This window comes from Mesitornis unicolor, unplaced genomic scaffold (genome assembly GCF_000695765.1).
Source record: "Mesitornis unicolor isolate BGI_N332 unplaced genomic scaffold, ASM69576v1 scaffold21009, whole genome shotgun sequence".
Classification (NCBI taxonomy): domain Eukaryota; kingdom Metazoa; phylum Chordata; class Aves; order Mesitornithiformes; family Mesitornithidae; genus Mesitornis; species Mesitornis unicolor.
Window position 1 is genome coordinate 1 of NW_010205487.1, and position 15,788 is coordinate 15,788.

General features: G+C 41.6%; 1 protein-coding gene across 1 annotated transcript; it reads left to right on the plus strand.

Moving 5' to 3' along the window:
• Positions 1–5: 5 nt before the first annotated feature.
• Positions 6–8,068, plus strand: FUT11 (fucosyltransferase 11 (alpha (1,3) fucosyltransferase); the record flags this gene model as incomplete). Its single annotated transcript, XM_010191448.1, has 3 exons — positions 6–113; positions 1,322–1,947; positions 7,523–8,068. Coding segments are annotated over 3 exons (882 nt in total), but the record flags the coding sequence as incomplete, so codon positions are not given.
• Positions 8,069–15,788: the final 7,720 nt, after the last annotated feature.

Sequence of the window (15,788 nt, forward strand, 5' to 3'; positions counted from 1 at the left end):
AGAAGGACGCGTGGCGGCGGAAGGGCTACGCCCCGGTGCTGTACATGCAGTCCCACTGCGATGTCCCCTCAGACAGGGACCGCTACGTGCGGGAGCTCATGAAGTACATCCAGGTACGTGGGGCGCGCAGGGAAGCCGGGGCACGGTGTTGCTGTAGGAGCTGGGCCTGCCTGGCTGCACCCCCCTCCGGCTACTCCTGTTAATAGGGTTTGTTTATCCTTGCTTTTAGCCAAGACGCGAATCATAACGGGATGCATGCCGACTGCAAGCTGGACAGCAAAACTAGTTGCGTTCCTTCTCAAAGCGTGGTCTAGACTACACCGCATGCCAGTAGGTAGGCCTGATGGTAGCTGTTAGCCGTGGAGTTGGACAGACTCGGGATCAGTCACAAGTTGGGCTAAGCCTGAGTAAGCGTGGTCTTGTGGAGCAAGTGCTAGAAGTTGCTGGGAACTCTGGACCTCTGAGTTACAGTGTAATAAAAATTGTTTCAAGACTTACCTGCATTGTGGTAGGACCATGTTATTTCTATGGTGGTTTGTACTGCTGTGGCTCAGCTGATGAAGAGTAGCATCATAAGCTGAAATAATACAGTTTCCAGCAGAAAAGAAGTTCAGTGCTTTTTTTTTCCCCTTAAAATTTCTGAAGGACAGTAGCTTAGGAAAAAAAAGGCATCTATTGTCTTTTTCTGAAACATCTTTTCCTACTCAGTTCTGCTGTTTCTATTGATAGCAGTTCTTTTATTGTGCAAGTTCATTGTGTAGTCAGTAGTGAAGCAAAGATGTGACTGTGTGTTGTCAAAGTGTGAAGCAGATTCCAGATCAAGTGTATTGACTTTCATTTTCAGACAGGATTCTTTTAGCTCCCTGCATCAATTTATCTCAGTCTAACACATGGAAAACTTTTGTCAGCCTGCTGGCAGGAACTGTGTATAATAACTCTTTGGAAAAGTAGTGGGTCTCTGTGAAGCAGAAAGATTACTTTTAAGTTAACAGAGAGTTCAGTGCCCTTCATTACCTATCAGTTTCTGATTTATCTGGTAATAGTACACTTTTGGGTGACTTCTTCCTCTCTGCGCACTCCTCCCCGTCCCTCAACCTGTAGCATAGTTAATGCTGCTTTTGAAACTGAGCGCTCTGTTCCCTCTAAAGCTGTCAACTGGGTCTCCAGGATAGTCAAAAGGGAAAGAACTTGGAGTGAAAGCAAAGCTAAACTAAGGTAGCTAGGAACTGATCAGTGTTAAAAATTTTATGAGAACTACAAGCTCTGCAAACAAGCTCCAGGCAAACAAATCAGTTTGTAAAGATGCTGGTTGTTATTTTAGGTTGACTCCTATGGGAAATGCCTGCATAATCGTGAGCTTCCCAGTGAGCGACTGAGAGACACTTCTACAGCCACTACAGAAGATTCTGAATTTATGACTTTTGTCGCCAGGTACAAGTTTCACCTGGCCTTGGAGAATGCGATATGTGATGACTACATGACAGAGAAGCTGTGGCGCCCAATGCACTTGGGTGCTGTCCCGGTATACCGAGGCTCCCCAGCTGTGCGGGACTGGATGCCAAACAACCTCTCCATCATTCTTATAGATGACTTTGACAGCCCCCAAGAGCTGGCAAAGTATCTTGATTTTCTGGACAAGAATGGAGAGGAATATATGAAGTATCTAGAGTATAAAAACCTTGGTGGAATCAAAAACCGGTTCTTGCTAGAGAGCTTGGCGAGGCGAGAGTGGGGCGTGAATGACATGACTCTGCCCAATTACCTGAATGGCTTCGAGTGCTTCATCTGTGACAGTGAGAACACCCGGGTCAAAGAGGAGCAGGAACACAAGAAGTCTCGTGGGAAAATTCCAGCTCCCAGACCTCGCATTGCTCAGTTCAAGCACATGGGATGTCCTATGCCAACCCCTGGGTTTGGAACAGTTGAAGACCTCTCTGGAGGAGACAGGTAATGTACCAGTATTATGCTTTTTGAAGGAAAAATACATTCTTAATACATCTCCAGTTACACTTCATATTATGCCTTGTGTGTGGTATGGTAGTTCTGCTAATACTGTCTTGGACAGTGGTACTGGCTGGTGGTTGAGTGAGGAGCGTGAGGCACCATAATATTTCACAGAATCACAGAACGTTAGGGATTGGAAGGGACCTCAAAAGCTCATCCAGTCCAATCCCCCTGCCGGAGCAGGAACACCCAGATGAGGTTACACAGGAAGGTGTCCAAGTGGGTTTTGAATGTGTCCAGTGAAGGAGACTCCACAGTCTCTCTGGGCAATATTTGTTAAAAAGCTCTGTGACCTTGGACAGTGTGGTTATCCTTTGTCTACTTTAGCCTCTTTGTTTGTTTGTTTATTTGTTTGAGGATGTTCTCCAGTACAGTGGTGGTAAAGGACTTAGCCCTTGGGTGAAAGATGCTCTGCACCTCCTTACGAAGTACTGCGTTAAGAATGGGGATACTGCAGTGTTCAGCGCAGGCCTGGATGCTCCTGTTGACTTCAGAGCAGAAGTTGGGCTCACCCAGAATACTTTACAAGACTTTTTGTTGTTTTGCGTGACAGAATTCTGGCTTGTGTTGAAGGCTGCCATCCCATTTATTTCAGAGGGACCACACAGGACAGAGAATAGGTTGAGTATTTTCTGGTCCCATTTGTGCACAGGGATTGCTGGCGTTGCTGGAATCTCCCCTATAGCCCAGTGTTAGCCTTTTCTAACGCGAGCTGCCCTCCAGTCTGTCAGCAGGGAACCAACCACAGCAGCCCCAGGCAACCACATTTGAGAGGCAGAACAGAGTTTTGTTTGCATGGCCCATTTAGTCCTTAGTATTAATAGATGTGTTGGTACAAAACAGGTCAGTGCTTGCATTCCCAAATACTGAGTTGTTCCACTGACAGTGTTTGAAGCTGTAGTTGCTAGAATGAAGGGTTCTTGCAGTTCATAAACCACGTGTGCACTTTTTGTATTGTGTGTTACTTGTGTAATGTTTGAATTCCCCACGTTTGTCAGTTTTCTTCGCATTACCTGCAACAATTTCTGTCTTTTCAAGCCATTACTCAAGTGCACACAGTTCCCTTTCCATAAGCCATCAGACAGCAATCAGGAAGAAAAACCCTCAGCCGTAGCAGATGTTGCCCATGTTCATAGCTATCACCAAAGATTTCAATGTTTTCATGTCAGTCCTGCTGTAGTATTAAATCAATGACTTTCTGAAAATATTGGAAAGATCTCATGCGCTGTCCAGAAGGAAGTTGTCAATATATTCTATCCCAGTTTCTATCAGTTTACAGCTTTGTTAGTAATTTTGTAGGCTAAGGAATTGAATGCTTAGGAATGATTAGATGATCAAGGGTGTGTAACATCTCCCTTATGTGGAAAGGCTGAGGGAGCTGGGTCTCTTTAGTTTGCAGAAGAGGAGACTGAGGGGAGACCTCATTCATGTTTATAAATATTTAAAGGGTGAGTGTCACGAGGATGGAGCCAGGCTCTTCTCGGTGACAAACAATGATAGGACAAGGGGTAATGGACACAAGCTGGAACACAGGAGGTTCCACTTAAATTTGAGAAGAAACTTCTTCTCAGTGAGGGTGACAGAGCACTGGACCAGGCTGCCCAGAGAGGTTGTGGAGTCTCCTTCTCTGGAGACATTCAAAACCCGCCTGGACGCCTTCCTGTGCAACCTCATCTGGGTGTTCCTGCTCCAGCAGGGAGATTGGACTGGATGAGCTTTTGAGGTCCCTTCCAATCCCTAACGTTCTGTGATTCTGTGATTCTGTGAATGTTAAATTGTTGGATTCTGCATCTTCAACATACTGTTGAAGATGTCGTCTGTCATTTCAAGTACACTAACCCAGAACTAAGTTCCATGTGGATATGAAGCTCTAAAAAAGTTTTTATTACATTGGCCATCCACAAAAAAAAAGTATGAAGAATTTTGTAACTGTAGGGATCTACTTGATCCTGTGTTTGGATGCTTTAAAAGAAATGGTCAACTGAAATTAAAAAAGGAAAACAAGCCCGAGGTAATTTGGGTTCTTTAGGAAATGCCTATTTGTGATGTTTGTCATTAAAAAGCTTTTTTCACAGTGCAATTAATTCCCATATTGACTGACTGAAAAGTTATGCTTGTAAAAGGGCCCTATGATCCTTTGTTTTCTGTTCATTGATTTATTGGAGCTTTTTGTAGTAATGCTTTTTCTCAGTCTTAGTAATAAAATGTGCTTTTCCCTTGTAGCATGCTCTGCAGCATCTTGCTCCATGAGAATATTCTCTACTGTTTCACAGATTTTCTTTTGCTTTAGCAGCAGATGGCAGCAGAGAAAAACCTGTGAAGGCACAGCATGGGTGCCTGTGCCGCTTGCTTGCAAGCTCAGGTACCCATCGTTCTGTGCAGAGGTCAGCAGCGAGGAGCTTTGAACAGCCGGTCCATAATCCAAGCTGCAGTTGCATCCCACGAAGTTTCCATGTCTCATTGAACTGTAGAGTGCTCTTCTTCCCACGTTTATGGGCATAAGATGTGTCTGGAAGAATTGTACCAGGGAAGCTTTTATTTGCATTGCCTGTTACTTTAGGAAGATGTGTATCTGTACCTTCAGAGGCATGATCAACGGGATGTCCAGTGAAATGCACTGGTTTCTATCTTGTAAGCATCTGAGCTTGCACTGTTTTTATCTCCAAAATAGAACATGATTGCTTAGAATTGTAAATGGTGTGACAGTAACACAAAATTGCCACCAAAGCATTAGCAAAACTTGCTCGTGCTTTGTCAGAGTTTGACAGTGATATTACGTTGACAGGAGCATTATGTCAACAGTATGATCAGTTTAGGTGATTGTCCTCTGAGCCAGTCAATTGTGCATTTTGTGACGTTAGAAAACATCACTGTGGAAGAATGAGGCAGGCCTAGTGGGGTTACGGATGATAGAATGTATGCAGCATAGGAGGTCGGACTGTAAACACACACTGTGACCTCTGGAAGCTCCTGCAACTCAGAGAACAATAAAGGCAATTGAAGTTTGTGTGTTTTTAGAGCAAGTACCCAATTACAATAAGGTTACAGCGTGCATCTGCTTGCTCTGTAACCCTTATTGCCAGATGTAATTTGTTTCTAGGGTTGATGAATGTTCTGAATTGACAGAACTGTTGCATCTGAATCTCTCTCTATGTAGGTATATGTAGCTGGAGCACATTATCATACCTTCACCTTGCTGTCCTTTAGCTCCAGGTGTGGAGGCATGGTTCCTAAATCCTCATGCTTGCAGCCTTACTTGTATGTGGACTTCAGAGCTTCTCACCCAAGTGAGCTTAGGAACAGCTGTAGAACAACCACTTGTATGTGTTAGACTATGTGTCAGTCACTGAAATTTATTGAATTCTTGGCTGCTTTGTACAGAAAATTTGATTTGCAGTGCTTCTCATGGGTAGAGTATCTGTTTATAGGAACTGGAAACTCAGTTATTCTTGGACTCCTGCCTTTGTGAAATGTTTGGTTTGTTTCATTGATAAAGATTCATTTTCCAAAAGTAGGGCATTTCAGAGGATAACTGTAAGAAGATGAAGTGACAGTACCTTCCCAGTTATCTAAAGTTTCCAGCTGTGGTAGCATGAGAAAAGGAAAGCCAATGTGCTTTTGGTAAAGGAATATTTTGAAACCATCATGTTCCATTTTATGTCAATGTCACCGTTTATTTAATACAGTAGAAAAAGAGCTTAAAAACTGTGCCAGACTTGCCCTGTGTTCACTGTAAGGTGTCATGTGCAATAGAATCCAATAATCAGCCAGGATTAAACACAGATCTGTTAATCATGGTAATAACATTTCGGGTGTATGTAGGTGGTAGTTTCAGGATATTTGTATATCCTGGGCTACCGTTTTTTTCCAAATTACAGAATCAGAGTGAAATTATTTTCTTAAAAACCAATAACAGCAATGTAAAAAGAAAAATACCAAAGTGTTACTATTTCATGTTTTTGGCGAAAGTCTTCACTTGGATGCTGACGTTTCTTTCAGTGTTGTTTCCATAGAGTTCAGCTGGAAAACTCTTTTTTCTGTTACCTACTGCCACTTAGAGCTGTGTCTAGTATTTAATACAAGAATACTCATTGTCCTCACGTGCACCCTTATTCAGTGCTGTGATTCTGGTTGTTTCCGTAGAGTTCAGCTGGAAAACACTTTCTTTTTTCTGTTACCTACTGCCACTTAGGCCTGTGTCTAGTATTTAATACAAGAATACTCATTGTCCTCACGTGCACCCTTATTCAGTGCTGTGATTCTGTAAAAAACCAAGTAATTCCTGTTGAGCAAAGGTTAATGAATTGAGCTGGTGAGCAAAGTGATCTCACCGTGTGTCCAAGTGCTGCATTTTACAAAGGAACCTTTCTGCAGACTTTTTTTTTTTCCTAAATGCAGAAGTAAGCCTCTGTCTATGACCCTTCACATTGTAACCTATGTTAAAAGGTTTATTTTGAGGTCTCTGTTGGTGTACACTGCAAAAATGTCCCACCGTAGGTGATGCTGCTGACCACAGAAAACCAATTCCCATGGCAAGTCGTATGCTGCTCCACAAAGAAAGAGACTGAAATGTTTTGGGTTTCTTTTGGTCTTCCTGGAGCAGTGGTTGAGATCTGCTTCTGGGCAGTGCAGCCACGCTTGCTTTAATACATGATATATAGAGAGTGCATGTGGAAGGCACTGTACTTCTGTGATTGGGAGGGAGAAGAAGGAGAAAGCTCATATACAAGTTAAAAAGTATTGGGTAACTCATCTGGACAGATTAAAAAGAGCATCATGCTTGGTCCTTCTTTCCAAAACTCGTGATTTGGGCTTATGTGGCTGGGTAGCAGATACAATGGAGAAGAGAGAAGTAGATTATTGCCATACCTTGATGTAACAAGAACGAGAGAAGTAATCTGCATGTTCATGAATGGGAAGGGAATTGCTGACAGTCGCAGCGGTGTAGTCTGTGCTGAGAAGAGTTTGAGAATGTGTGCATTGAGAAAGAGGAAATATCTACATGACCATGTAGTCTGGAGATGAGGAACAGAGTGAGGGTTGGGGGATATAGTGTTTTTTTTCTCTGCTATGTATAGCCTGGGTTTGTAATGAGTAGGTGTCATTCTCTAATTGTTAATTGGTTTATCTGAAGAAAAAAAATTGGGCTGTTATTTGCATACTGGCCATGGAAAGCTACTCCCAAAATCATATAAGGACTCTGTGCTAGATTTCATTCTAATAGACGTCTTTATTCTCTACAGTTAATAATTTAGTCTCTTTGGTTAATATGACAGTGGCATGCTGATCTTTCTAGAATGTTGTAAAGCTACCACTGAAATTCTGTTTTCTGTAGAGAATATTCATAGCAAGTTTCTTAAAGAACTTGGAGCACAATGGTAACAACATACCTTGTCATGACCATCCCTGGACCTGTTTTCCTCTCAGGTGAAAGAAAAAGGATGGGTGCAGTGCTATCACAGCTGCAGATTCATTTGTTTTTTTAATTGTTGATGGTAGTGTCTCTCTTTTGTTTCAGTTGGAAAGAGATGTGGCTGCAGGATTATTGGCAAAGCCTTGATCAGGGTGAGGCGCTCACTGCTATGATTCATCTCAATGAGTCACATCAGGGAAGATTTTGGGACTATATGCATGAGATTTTTCTCAAGAGGACGAGGCAACACTGACCCATCTTTGTAAGAGCTTGATTTGAAAATTGCATTGGAAGTCGAGACTGTGAATTCTTACCTCGCTCCAAATGTTTGCCTTGAAACAGAAGAACAACTCTCACAAAGACAATTTTTTCTGGTGCATGAAGTAAGTAAGTTTCTGTTACGGTTGGATTTCAGCAGTGGAAATCTTCGCAACTGCTTTGATTCGAATTTCAGCTCTGTGGTGTGAAGCCACTCCTGACTTGCAGGTGTCAACATGTGGGGCAAAAGAGGAATTTACTCTCCTTTTACATTTGGTAGAGTTTCCTTGTAGCTTACGTGACTTCAGAGGAGCACCTCTTCAGACTCTTGCTCAAATGCCCCAAGTTATTTCAGGGATTTTTCTAATCTCCAAAATAATAATCTTTTTTTATCAGTATTTTGTCACTCACTTCTTCTCATTAAGGTGTACTTTGAGCTGCTATTAACGAATAGCTTTTCCAGTGAAGGAATTATAGAAGACAAATGTCTGTGGAAAGAAATTGTGCCTTATGAAACTGCAGCAATAAAGTCTCTCTCTCCCCAAGTAAACATGCCTCAAATACTCCTACTTTTCGGGGTAACTGAATAGCTATGGGCAGGTCACTTACCATTTTCCTCGTTTGCTGACTCTCCAGGTGATATGTTCAATGAGATGAAGGACTAGATTATTTAATTCACAACTTTCAACAAAGTATTTCACACCAGAACATGTATTACCTGGTACTGGGCAGAATTGAAATATTAGTAATAAAATACTAATTTCCAGTATTAGTATGCTTCTGTTCTTTTAAGTTTCCTTCAAAGCCGAAATCCCAGCCATAATCTTGACTTCTTGTTACCTTCTTAATACTAGCAGTTCAGAGGCCTTCGATTTGGTTCTCTTTTTTGGGGGGGGGTTGCTTGGGAGGCTTGGTTGGTTGGTTGGTTGGTTTTAGTATTTGCAGCTTTCTACAAAGATAAATACACTTTAACAGTGGTGTCTTTCCAGTGGTCTCTGCAGTTTTGACACAAACCTTGCACTCTGTCTGTGCTGAAGTGGATGATGAGAATCAGGGACTCTGAGATTGTTGTGTATCTCTACCAAATGTGCGCTACGATCCTGGTCTGTGACTGGAGTGGACAGCTCTTCCTTTTTGCATCGCATGTATCTCTTACAGATATAAATAAAGTCCACTATTCCCTGCCACGTTAGGTACCTTTCTGAAATAATTGATCTTGCACTGCAGGGAGACGAAATCACTGAGTGTCACGGGTTTAAAAGCACAGGTAGATATGGCCATGCTGCAGTGATGTCTCTAACTCTATAGTGGTATTTTATTTCTCCACTTCTCCCTCTTCAGAAATACCTACTGACTAAATAGCCAGAGTTTATCCACGCCAAAGACAGAATGTTGGTAATGAAGGTCTACAGTCTGTGGGGTAATTTCATTTTGTAAGGCAGTGCATGCATTGCTGTAGGAAGGCTGAAGCCTGCTAGTAAAAGCTAGGACAGGAGTGAGCCTACTTTGTGACCCTAATGAAGTCACTATTTATTGCTTAGCTGAGGATGGATCACTTAATCTAGTGGGGTTTTTTCCTCAAAACTCCATTCATAATGTTATAGGTGCGATATTATAGGTATAATATTAGTATAGGTAATGACATCCATCTCAATGTTTGCCTCTCAGGTGATAGATCAGTATTGCAGTGTTAAAATCTAGGCACCTTAACAGAGAAGACTTCAGACCCATAACTATCACTGGATTCTTGTAAAATTGGAAAATACATAAAATATTATCTCACCTGACTTTATAAAGGATAAACCTGCTTTTTAAAATACCTCTTCTGTAATAATGGTAACAAATGGTTCTTCAGCTGATGTGCATTCACCTGTTTACTTTCCTTTATTTCAGTTGCTCGGGAGATGTGAATACATAAGTGAGTATATCTGAATTAGTTGCTAAAGTGGAGTACTCAAATCAGGTTAAGATTACAGATATGTGTGTTCAGGATTGAAGTGGCCACAATGTGCTTGAGAAGTAAATGAAGATAAATTAAAGCTGCTTTAGTTCTGAAAATCAACTTCTACTGAACAGTTTAATGATATTTAAATAAATTGTTTTAACTAATGCCTTCACTTACTTCAGATTCTTTTCATTTTCTGTTTCTGTATAGAAAATCATTCCATCATCTTGGTCTGCATGGTTCTCTTAATTAGCTGTATCTCAAACCCTTTTCTTATTCAGGTGTTTGGTGGGATCATCAGGAAGAGAAATTCTGATCTTGCTTTTTGTACTGAACAAAAAAATAAGAGCCAGATACTAGCACATTCTGCTTCCCCTATTTTATCCTGTAATTGAGGCAGATTTCCTAGAAGTGTGGGATTCATAACCAAGTTCAGGTATTTGTCATAGTTTATCTGCCGCTGCCAAAATGAGACATGCGACATTTAATGTATAGTCCCTGCAGGAATAATGGGAGGAGGTACCAATATAAGCATGTGTATCATAGCATCTGCTTAGCTGTTGATTAATGATGTCCTAGAGCCTCATTTTGCTGAGCCTTCCTGCTCAGCAATAGAATGTTTGTGTCATCCTTGTCAACTAGCAATAGAATTTAAGATGCAGTGGTACTAACTTAAAAGTAGCTAGCAAACCAGATGAAAATTTACTCCTTGGGACCCTGATTCATTAATTTGCTAGTTCACTACCATGTATTTCTTCACCACTATTTATTATCTGTACTCAGTATATCACAGTCACCAGTCAACAAGATTTTTTTGTTAGTCCTAGAGGGGTTGGTTTGTTAAGGTTTTTTGGGGTTTGTTTTTTTTGCTATATGTCTGTACTACAGAAGACTGTTGCTTTGAGCTTCACGACTGTTGCCAAGTACAAGTATTTCTGATCGCCATATCCCTTCTTAACATGGGTATGAAAGTAGCACAGACATGAAAATAACTTGTCACAGATATTCTGTGGTTTTTGTCTGAGTTTTTTGAAGTGTAACTTTTGCTTTGTAGTGAAGAGTCATGAGCCAGTTTAATAGCTTTCTCTTCTGAGTTCTTAGTTGGACTGTTTTTTACAGTCTTAGAGGGGGTGAACTTCTCAAAAGGTAATGAGTATCAGCTACAGCTGTGATGCTCACCCAAGCCTTGTGTTTCTCTTGTATCTGCAGAGTTTTTTCTGTAGTAATAGAACATCTTTAGCTTTATCGTCTCCTGTATGTCACAGTATGTCCATGATTTATAAGCAGTGTGTCTGGCAACAGTATTAATATACTAAGTGTGTTTCACTGACTGTACATGGGACAAGGCTGAAATATTTCTAGAGTACGTAGTATGAATAACTTGCGTAGCTGCCAGGCAGACTCCCCAGGGGCAGGAGAGGCAGCAATCCTCTCTAGCTGGCTGAAGAGTGGAGGCTTCAGTTCTGTGGCAAGCTGCTGACCAACCTTCACAGCATCCATTTCTCTGCACAGCAAGGACTGCAAAATGTTGAATAAAGGTGATTGTACCACCAGGGCTTTGCTTTCGTCTCTCTCCTGTTATTTTGAGGAGGCAGGAGGAGAAGCTGGGGCTCATACCCTTGAGGAGTCTGAGATTAATTTCCATAATAATGAATTTGAAGGGATTGCTGTGTAATGTCCAAAGACTGCTGCCAGTCTTGGCCAAAGTGAATTCAATTTACAGTCCTAGTTGTCTTCTAATGCAAGTATGTGAATGCAGACAAGGAGGAATGTCACTGCAGCAACTATTAATGTTTTGGAAAAAGGTTTCTGATTTCTGTTCTTGACTGCTAACTGGATCTCTCGCTTCACTGCTTTAAATCCAAACCAGCTAGATGGTGGCCGAATGTCATCACTCATGTTGTGACTGCTGGAGGGAGGGCTTCTGTGATACTCAGACTGAACAGTGTATACAGCATTATTCCTAGACAAGTTCTGACAATGCAGGTGCCAGTACTCATAAAAACACACAACCAAGACTAATTGGGAATTTGAGCAAAGTTACCAAATATTGTGGATGATGAAGAGATTACCTTTGTAAACCTTTTGGTAGGCTTCTGCTAACTAGGGTGAGTCATTTCACTGCTTGTCAGGCATTTTGCCTGCTTACTGTGTGACTAGAGGGAGGATGTCAAAGCCATCAGAATAGCTTTATTCACTAGCATTGATGTTCTAAAAATAGATACCTCCTCATTACTGCTCATGAAACACTAGTGCATTCTACTGATGCTATGTCTCAGAATTGACTTGATAAGCTAGGGTAAGTTTATGCCCTCCGAGAGGAGAGAGAGGAGAAACAAATGTCTGACAGAAGGTTAAAAATCTAGCAATCCAGTTCATTGCACTGGACAAGCTAAAGTTCTCATTCTCCTGCCAAAACTGTGATACCAGCTGCTGCCTGTTTTTCAGTAAAAAGCTGGGTATTCTGTATGCTGAACTGGTAGTCTGGGTTTTCTGTCCTTTAGCAAGGACTGCAGTTTCTAGGAAGCAAAGCACCTTACTGAAGAATATTGATTTGACACCTAGCATTGATAATTTCTAGAACTGAAAAAGAGTTGCCTTTTCTTATTTCTGTCACTGCAGTAGTTTTCAGTCTGAAGGATCTCCGGGTCTTCTGTGATGGTAAGTGAAATGAGAGCCAAGCAACAGTGGACGTGGATGTTTAGAGGGAAAGGAGAATGAGATTCTTTCCCTGGGAATGGTCTGCAAAGTGCAGCAGCTGGAGAATCACAGCAGAAATGCTCCTCTTGCACCTTGACAGAGGATAGTTTTAACTGGTGTGGGAGCACAAGTAACCCCTAAAGGACTGGGAATGGGATAAATTGAGTTGAAACACAGCTATCAGGGACATGTCATTTTAAACAGGCTTTGCTGTTAGACAAGTAGCCATCTGCCTCCCTTACCATCCTTGTGTACCCACTCTTGAGCCATTGTCCCAAGAGAGCCACTCCCTTAATGATGAGCAGTCATCCATTTGGTTGGATTTAATTAAGGTTGTTGATGGATCTCCAGGCACCTTCTGAGAAGTTGTATTAATCGGAAACACACAGGGTGGCAGGTTCTTTCCTTCTGCCCAGAGACTCCTACTGACAGGCTGAAATTAATCAGAGACAAAATCCTTTTAGTGATATGACCAGCTGAGCCAAGGCTTGTGTCAGGCTTTGACAAACTGCACTTCTTATGATTCAATGTCTCAGAGCTGGCAGTGAGAGGTGCATGGCCCTGCAGAGGAATTGGGAAGGGAGGAGAAGAAGGAAACCGTGGGATTTGTTCCACGACTGGCATCTTAATTTGTATGCCATTACATATATTCTTTCCTGCAGAAAAGACCCATCTAATGCTGGTGTCTCACACAGAGATGGTTCTGGGGACCTGGGAATGGATCAGATCATGATACTTTGTGGCACCTCTGAGCAAATAAGGAGGCATCAGGTAATTTGCAGTAGAAATGGGCTGGATTTGAGTAGATCTGGGAGTTGGGGATGGCAGCTCAGGACTAGTCGGGTGTGCAGAATAATACAAGGCAGCTGATCTGATTGATAGCTCAGGATGAGGTAGGCTAGCACTGGAGTTCGGGTTGGGGGTGACGTCAGGAAAGAAATGGCATTTGTCATTGTGCTAATGCAAGTGCATTAAGTGCTAATGCTGTCCAAAAACAACAGCTCAGCAGACAAGAGCAAGTCTGAACCAACTGGAATCTTAGCAAACTGGTTAGTTTCACTACTGAAGTTAAAGTGGGGCTGCCTTAACTTTTAAGGCATTTCCAATGAAACTGGAGTTTAAGGAGGTCAGGGTAAGGCAGCTGAGAATAAATTGTGGTAGGTGAGGGTATTATGAAGTTGTGTGAGAAGAATTGGGCAATCAGGATAAACTTGGGTGAACATACTGCAATTTACCTGAAAGCTGGATCCAAGCAGCTCAGAAATACATGGATATCAACTCTGTTCATTTTTTGCAGTACAACTGATTTCTTACCCTCATTCCCTAATTGTTTTTTAGGCAGTGTCTGGAAGTTTTACATAGTTACTCCAGTAAAAGAAGGATCCATGGTGTAATTGAGGCCAACAGTCTAATTTTAAGGGTGTATTTTATTACAACGTTGTTAGCATTGTATTTGTGGCATAGCATTTAGCCACATACCCAGCCCTTATTCCAGTTGTGAAATAGACTATTTAATCTCTGGTTCATTTTGATTTTGACTACCTGAAACGCAGGCTAGGATTCAGCTTTTACTATGTTAATCCAAGTAAAGTAGTTGTAAATGAAGTTAGAATTTTGCATGTTCTTTGTAGCTGTACATTCAGGATTCACAATGAAGCATCTGTGGGGTTCACTTGTCAGTGTGTTGAGGGAATTGGGTTTCTGACTGTCCCTATAAATTCAGAACTTCTGTCCGATCCACTAGTGTATCTGTGCTATCCACTGTACAAACTATGGACCATAGAGAGACTTGGCTATCTGGTAACACACCTCTTCTGTAGTTCCACACTCTCCCTTAAAACCAATGTTTGTGTCGTGCATCAGACTTCTCTGTGTGGTGTCTGCAGACACCATCACGTATGTTATTCTGTGTCCTGGTTTCACTGGAGCAGAATCATAGAATCATTTTTCTATTCAGGAAAGCTGTATTTCTGAGAAGACTACAGCACTCGAGACTTAACAAAGTTGGTTTTGGCCAGCACTGGTATGCAGGCTGCCATAGTGATCGAGGTCTTTGGCAGTTTTGAGTTAGCCAAATGCAGAAGCTAGGAGGATCGTGATTCTGCGATCGAAAACCAGGGCTGGCCAATAGAAGTGTCGCATACCATAAACATCACACTCATTATAAATTGGGGAGTTTGCCAGGGACGCCTCTTTCCTCCATGGACATCAGCAGAGGGTTTTGCCCGTTGTTCTGCTCTGGAGGCCTACTCCTCTGGTCGTTGTGACCGTCTCATTTTCACTGGAGCTGTTGTTCTTGCAGTGTTCATTATCTTATCTAATATTCACTGCTGGAAACACACAACTCATGACCACTATATGAGCTGAGTATGACTTTGTGTGTTGTATTATTGTTTCTATTATTGTTAACATTATTATTTTATTTTATTTAAATCATTAAACTGCTCCTATCTCAACCCATGAGTGTTCTGACCTTTCTCTACCAATTCTCTCCCCCACTCCACCAGGCTCTTGTGGTGTTTAGCTGCCTGCCAGGTTAAATCACGGCATTCTGTCTGCTCAGGATTTTTTTAAGTTGATGCTCCAATCCCAGGCTGAAAGCCAAAATAAGATAAATTCTAATGCAGACAGCAGTAACTGACAGGAAGCTATTACAATTCTCCTTGTGTAGCTTGCCTTTCTCTTTCTCAGCCTCCCCCCTGCTTTTCTTGGAATTACTTAAAAGAGATCAGCTTTTGAAGGTGAATGTACCTGAAGGTGCTGCCACCATTAGCTAATGTAATTTGGGAAAAAAGAGGTTGATTTACAGGGAGTGCATTTCAGCTTCTCTTACGTCTTAGTATTTGCATCTTTCTTTTTTATTATTTTTGTGCAAGTCTAGTTAGTAACTGCAGCAGGCAAGTGCAGCAGAGAAGAATGGGTATCAGTAAGGGTAACTACAAGAGGCAAAACCAAGAGTAGCTGAACCTCACATGAACTGGAATAGTGATAAGTCCTTCATCTCCCTGTCTTGAATTTGCAAGATTTTAGATGTTAGCCCTCTAGCCTAATTTGAAGGTGTCAGCTTGTTTTTCTTCTCTGCTGGTATCCAAGCTAGAACGAGAGCTCATTTCCCGTCCCATCACAAAAAATGGAAATAGGGAAACATCCCTCTACCAAAATGTTTCAGAACCTCCAGGCAGACTGTTTGAATGTGCACCTAAAGAGGTGGAAATTTGTTTCTAAAGAGGACCAAAAGAAATCTTTTGTTTACTTGAAAATGTTTTCTCATATTCTTTAAATTGGACTCTGGGAAAATACCATTTTAACAATAACACAAAAATAATTATAGAATCAGACATACCAGCATATAAAATCTGCAGATGCAGCAAATTCTAGTAATGATACTGAGAATATTCTGGTATAGGTCTGGTGATGTTTAATTCAAGGTAACAAATTTCCAATGTCTTGTTAACTTCCTTGACTGGG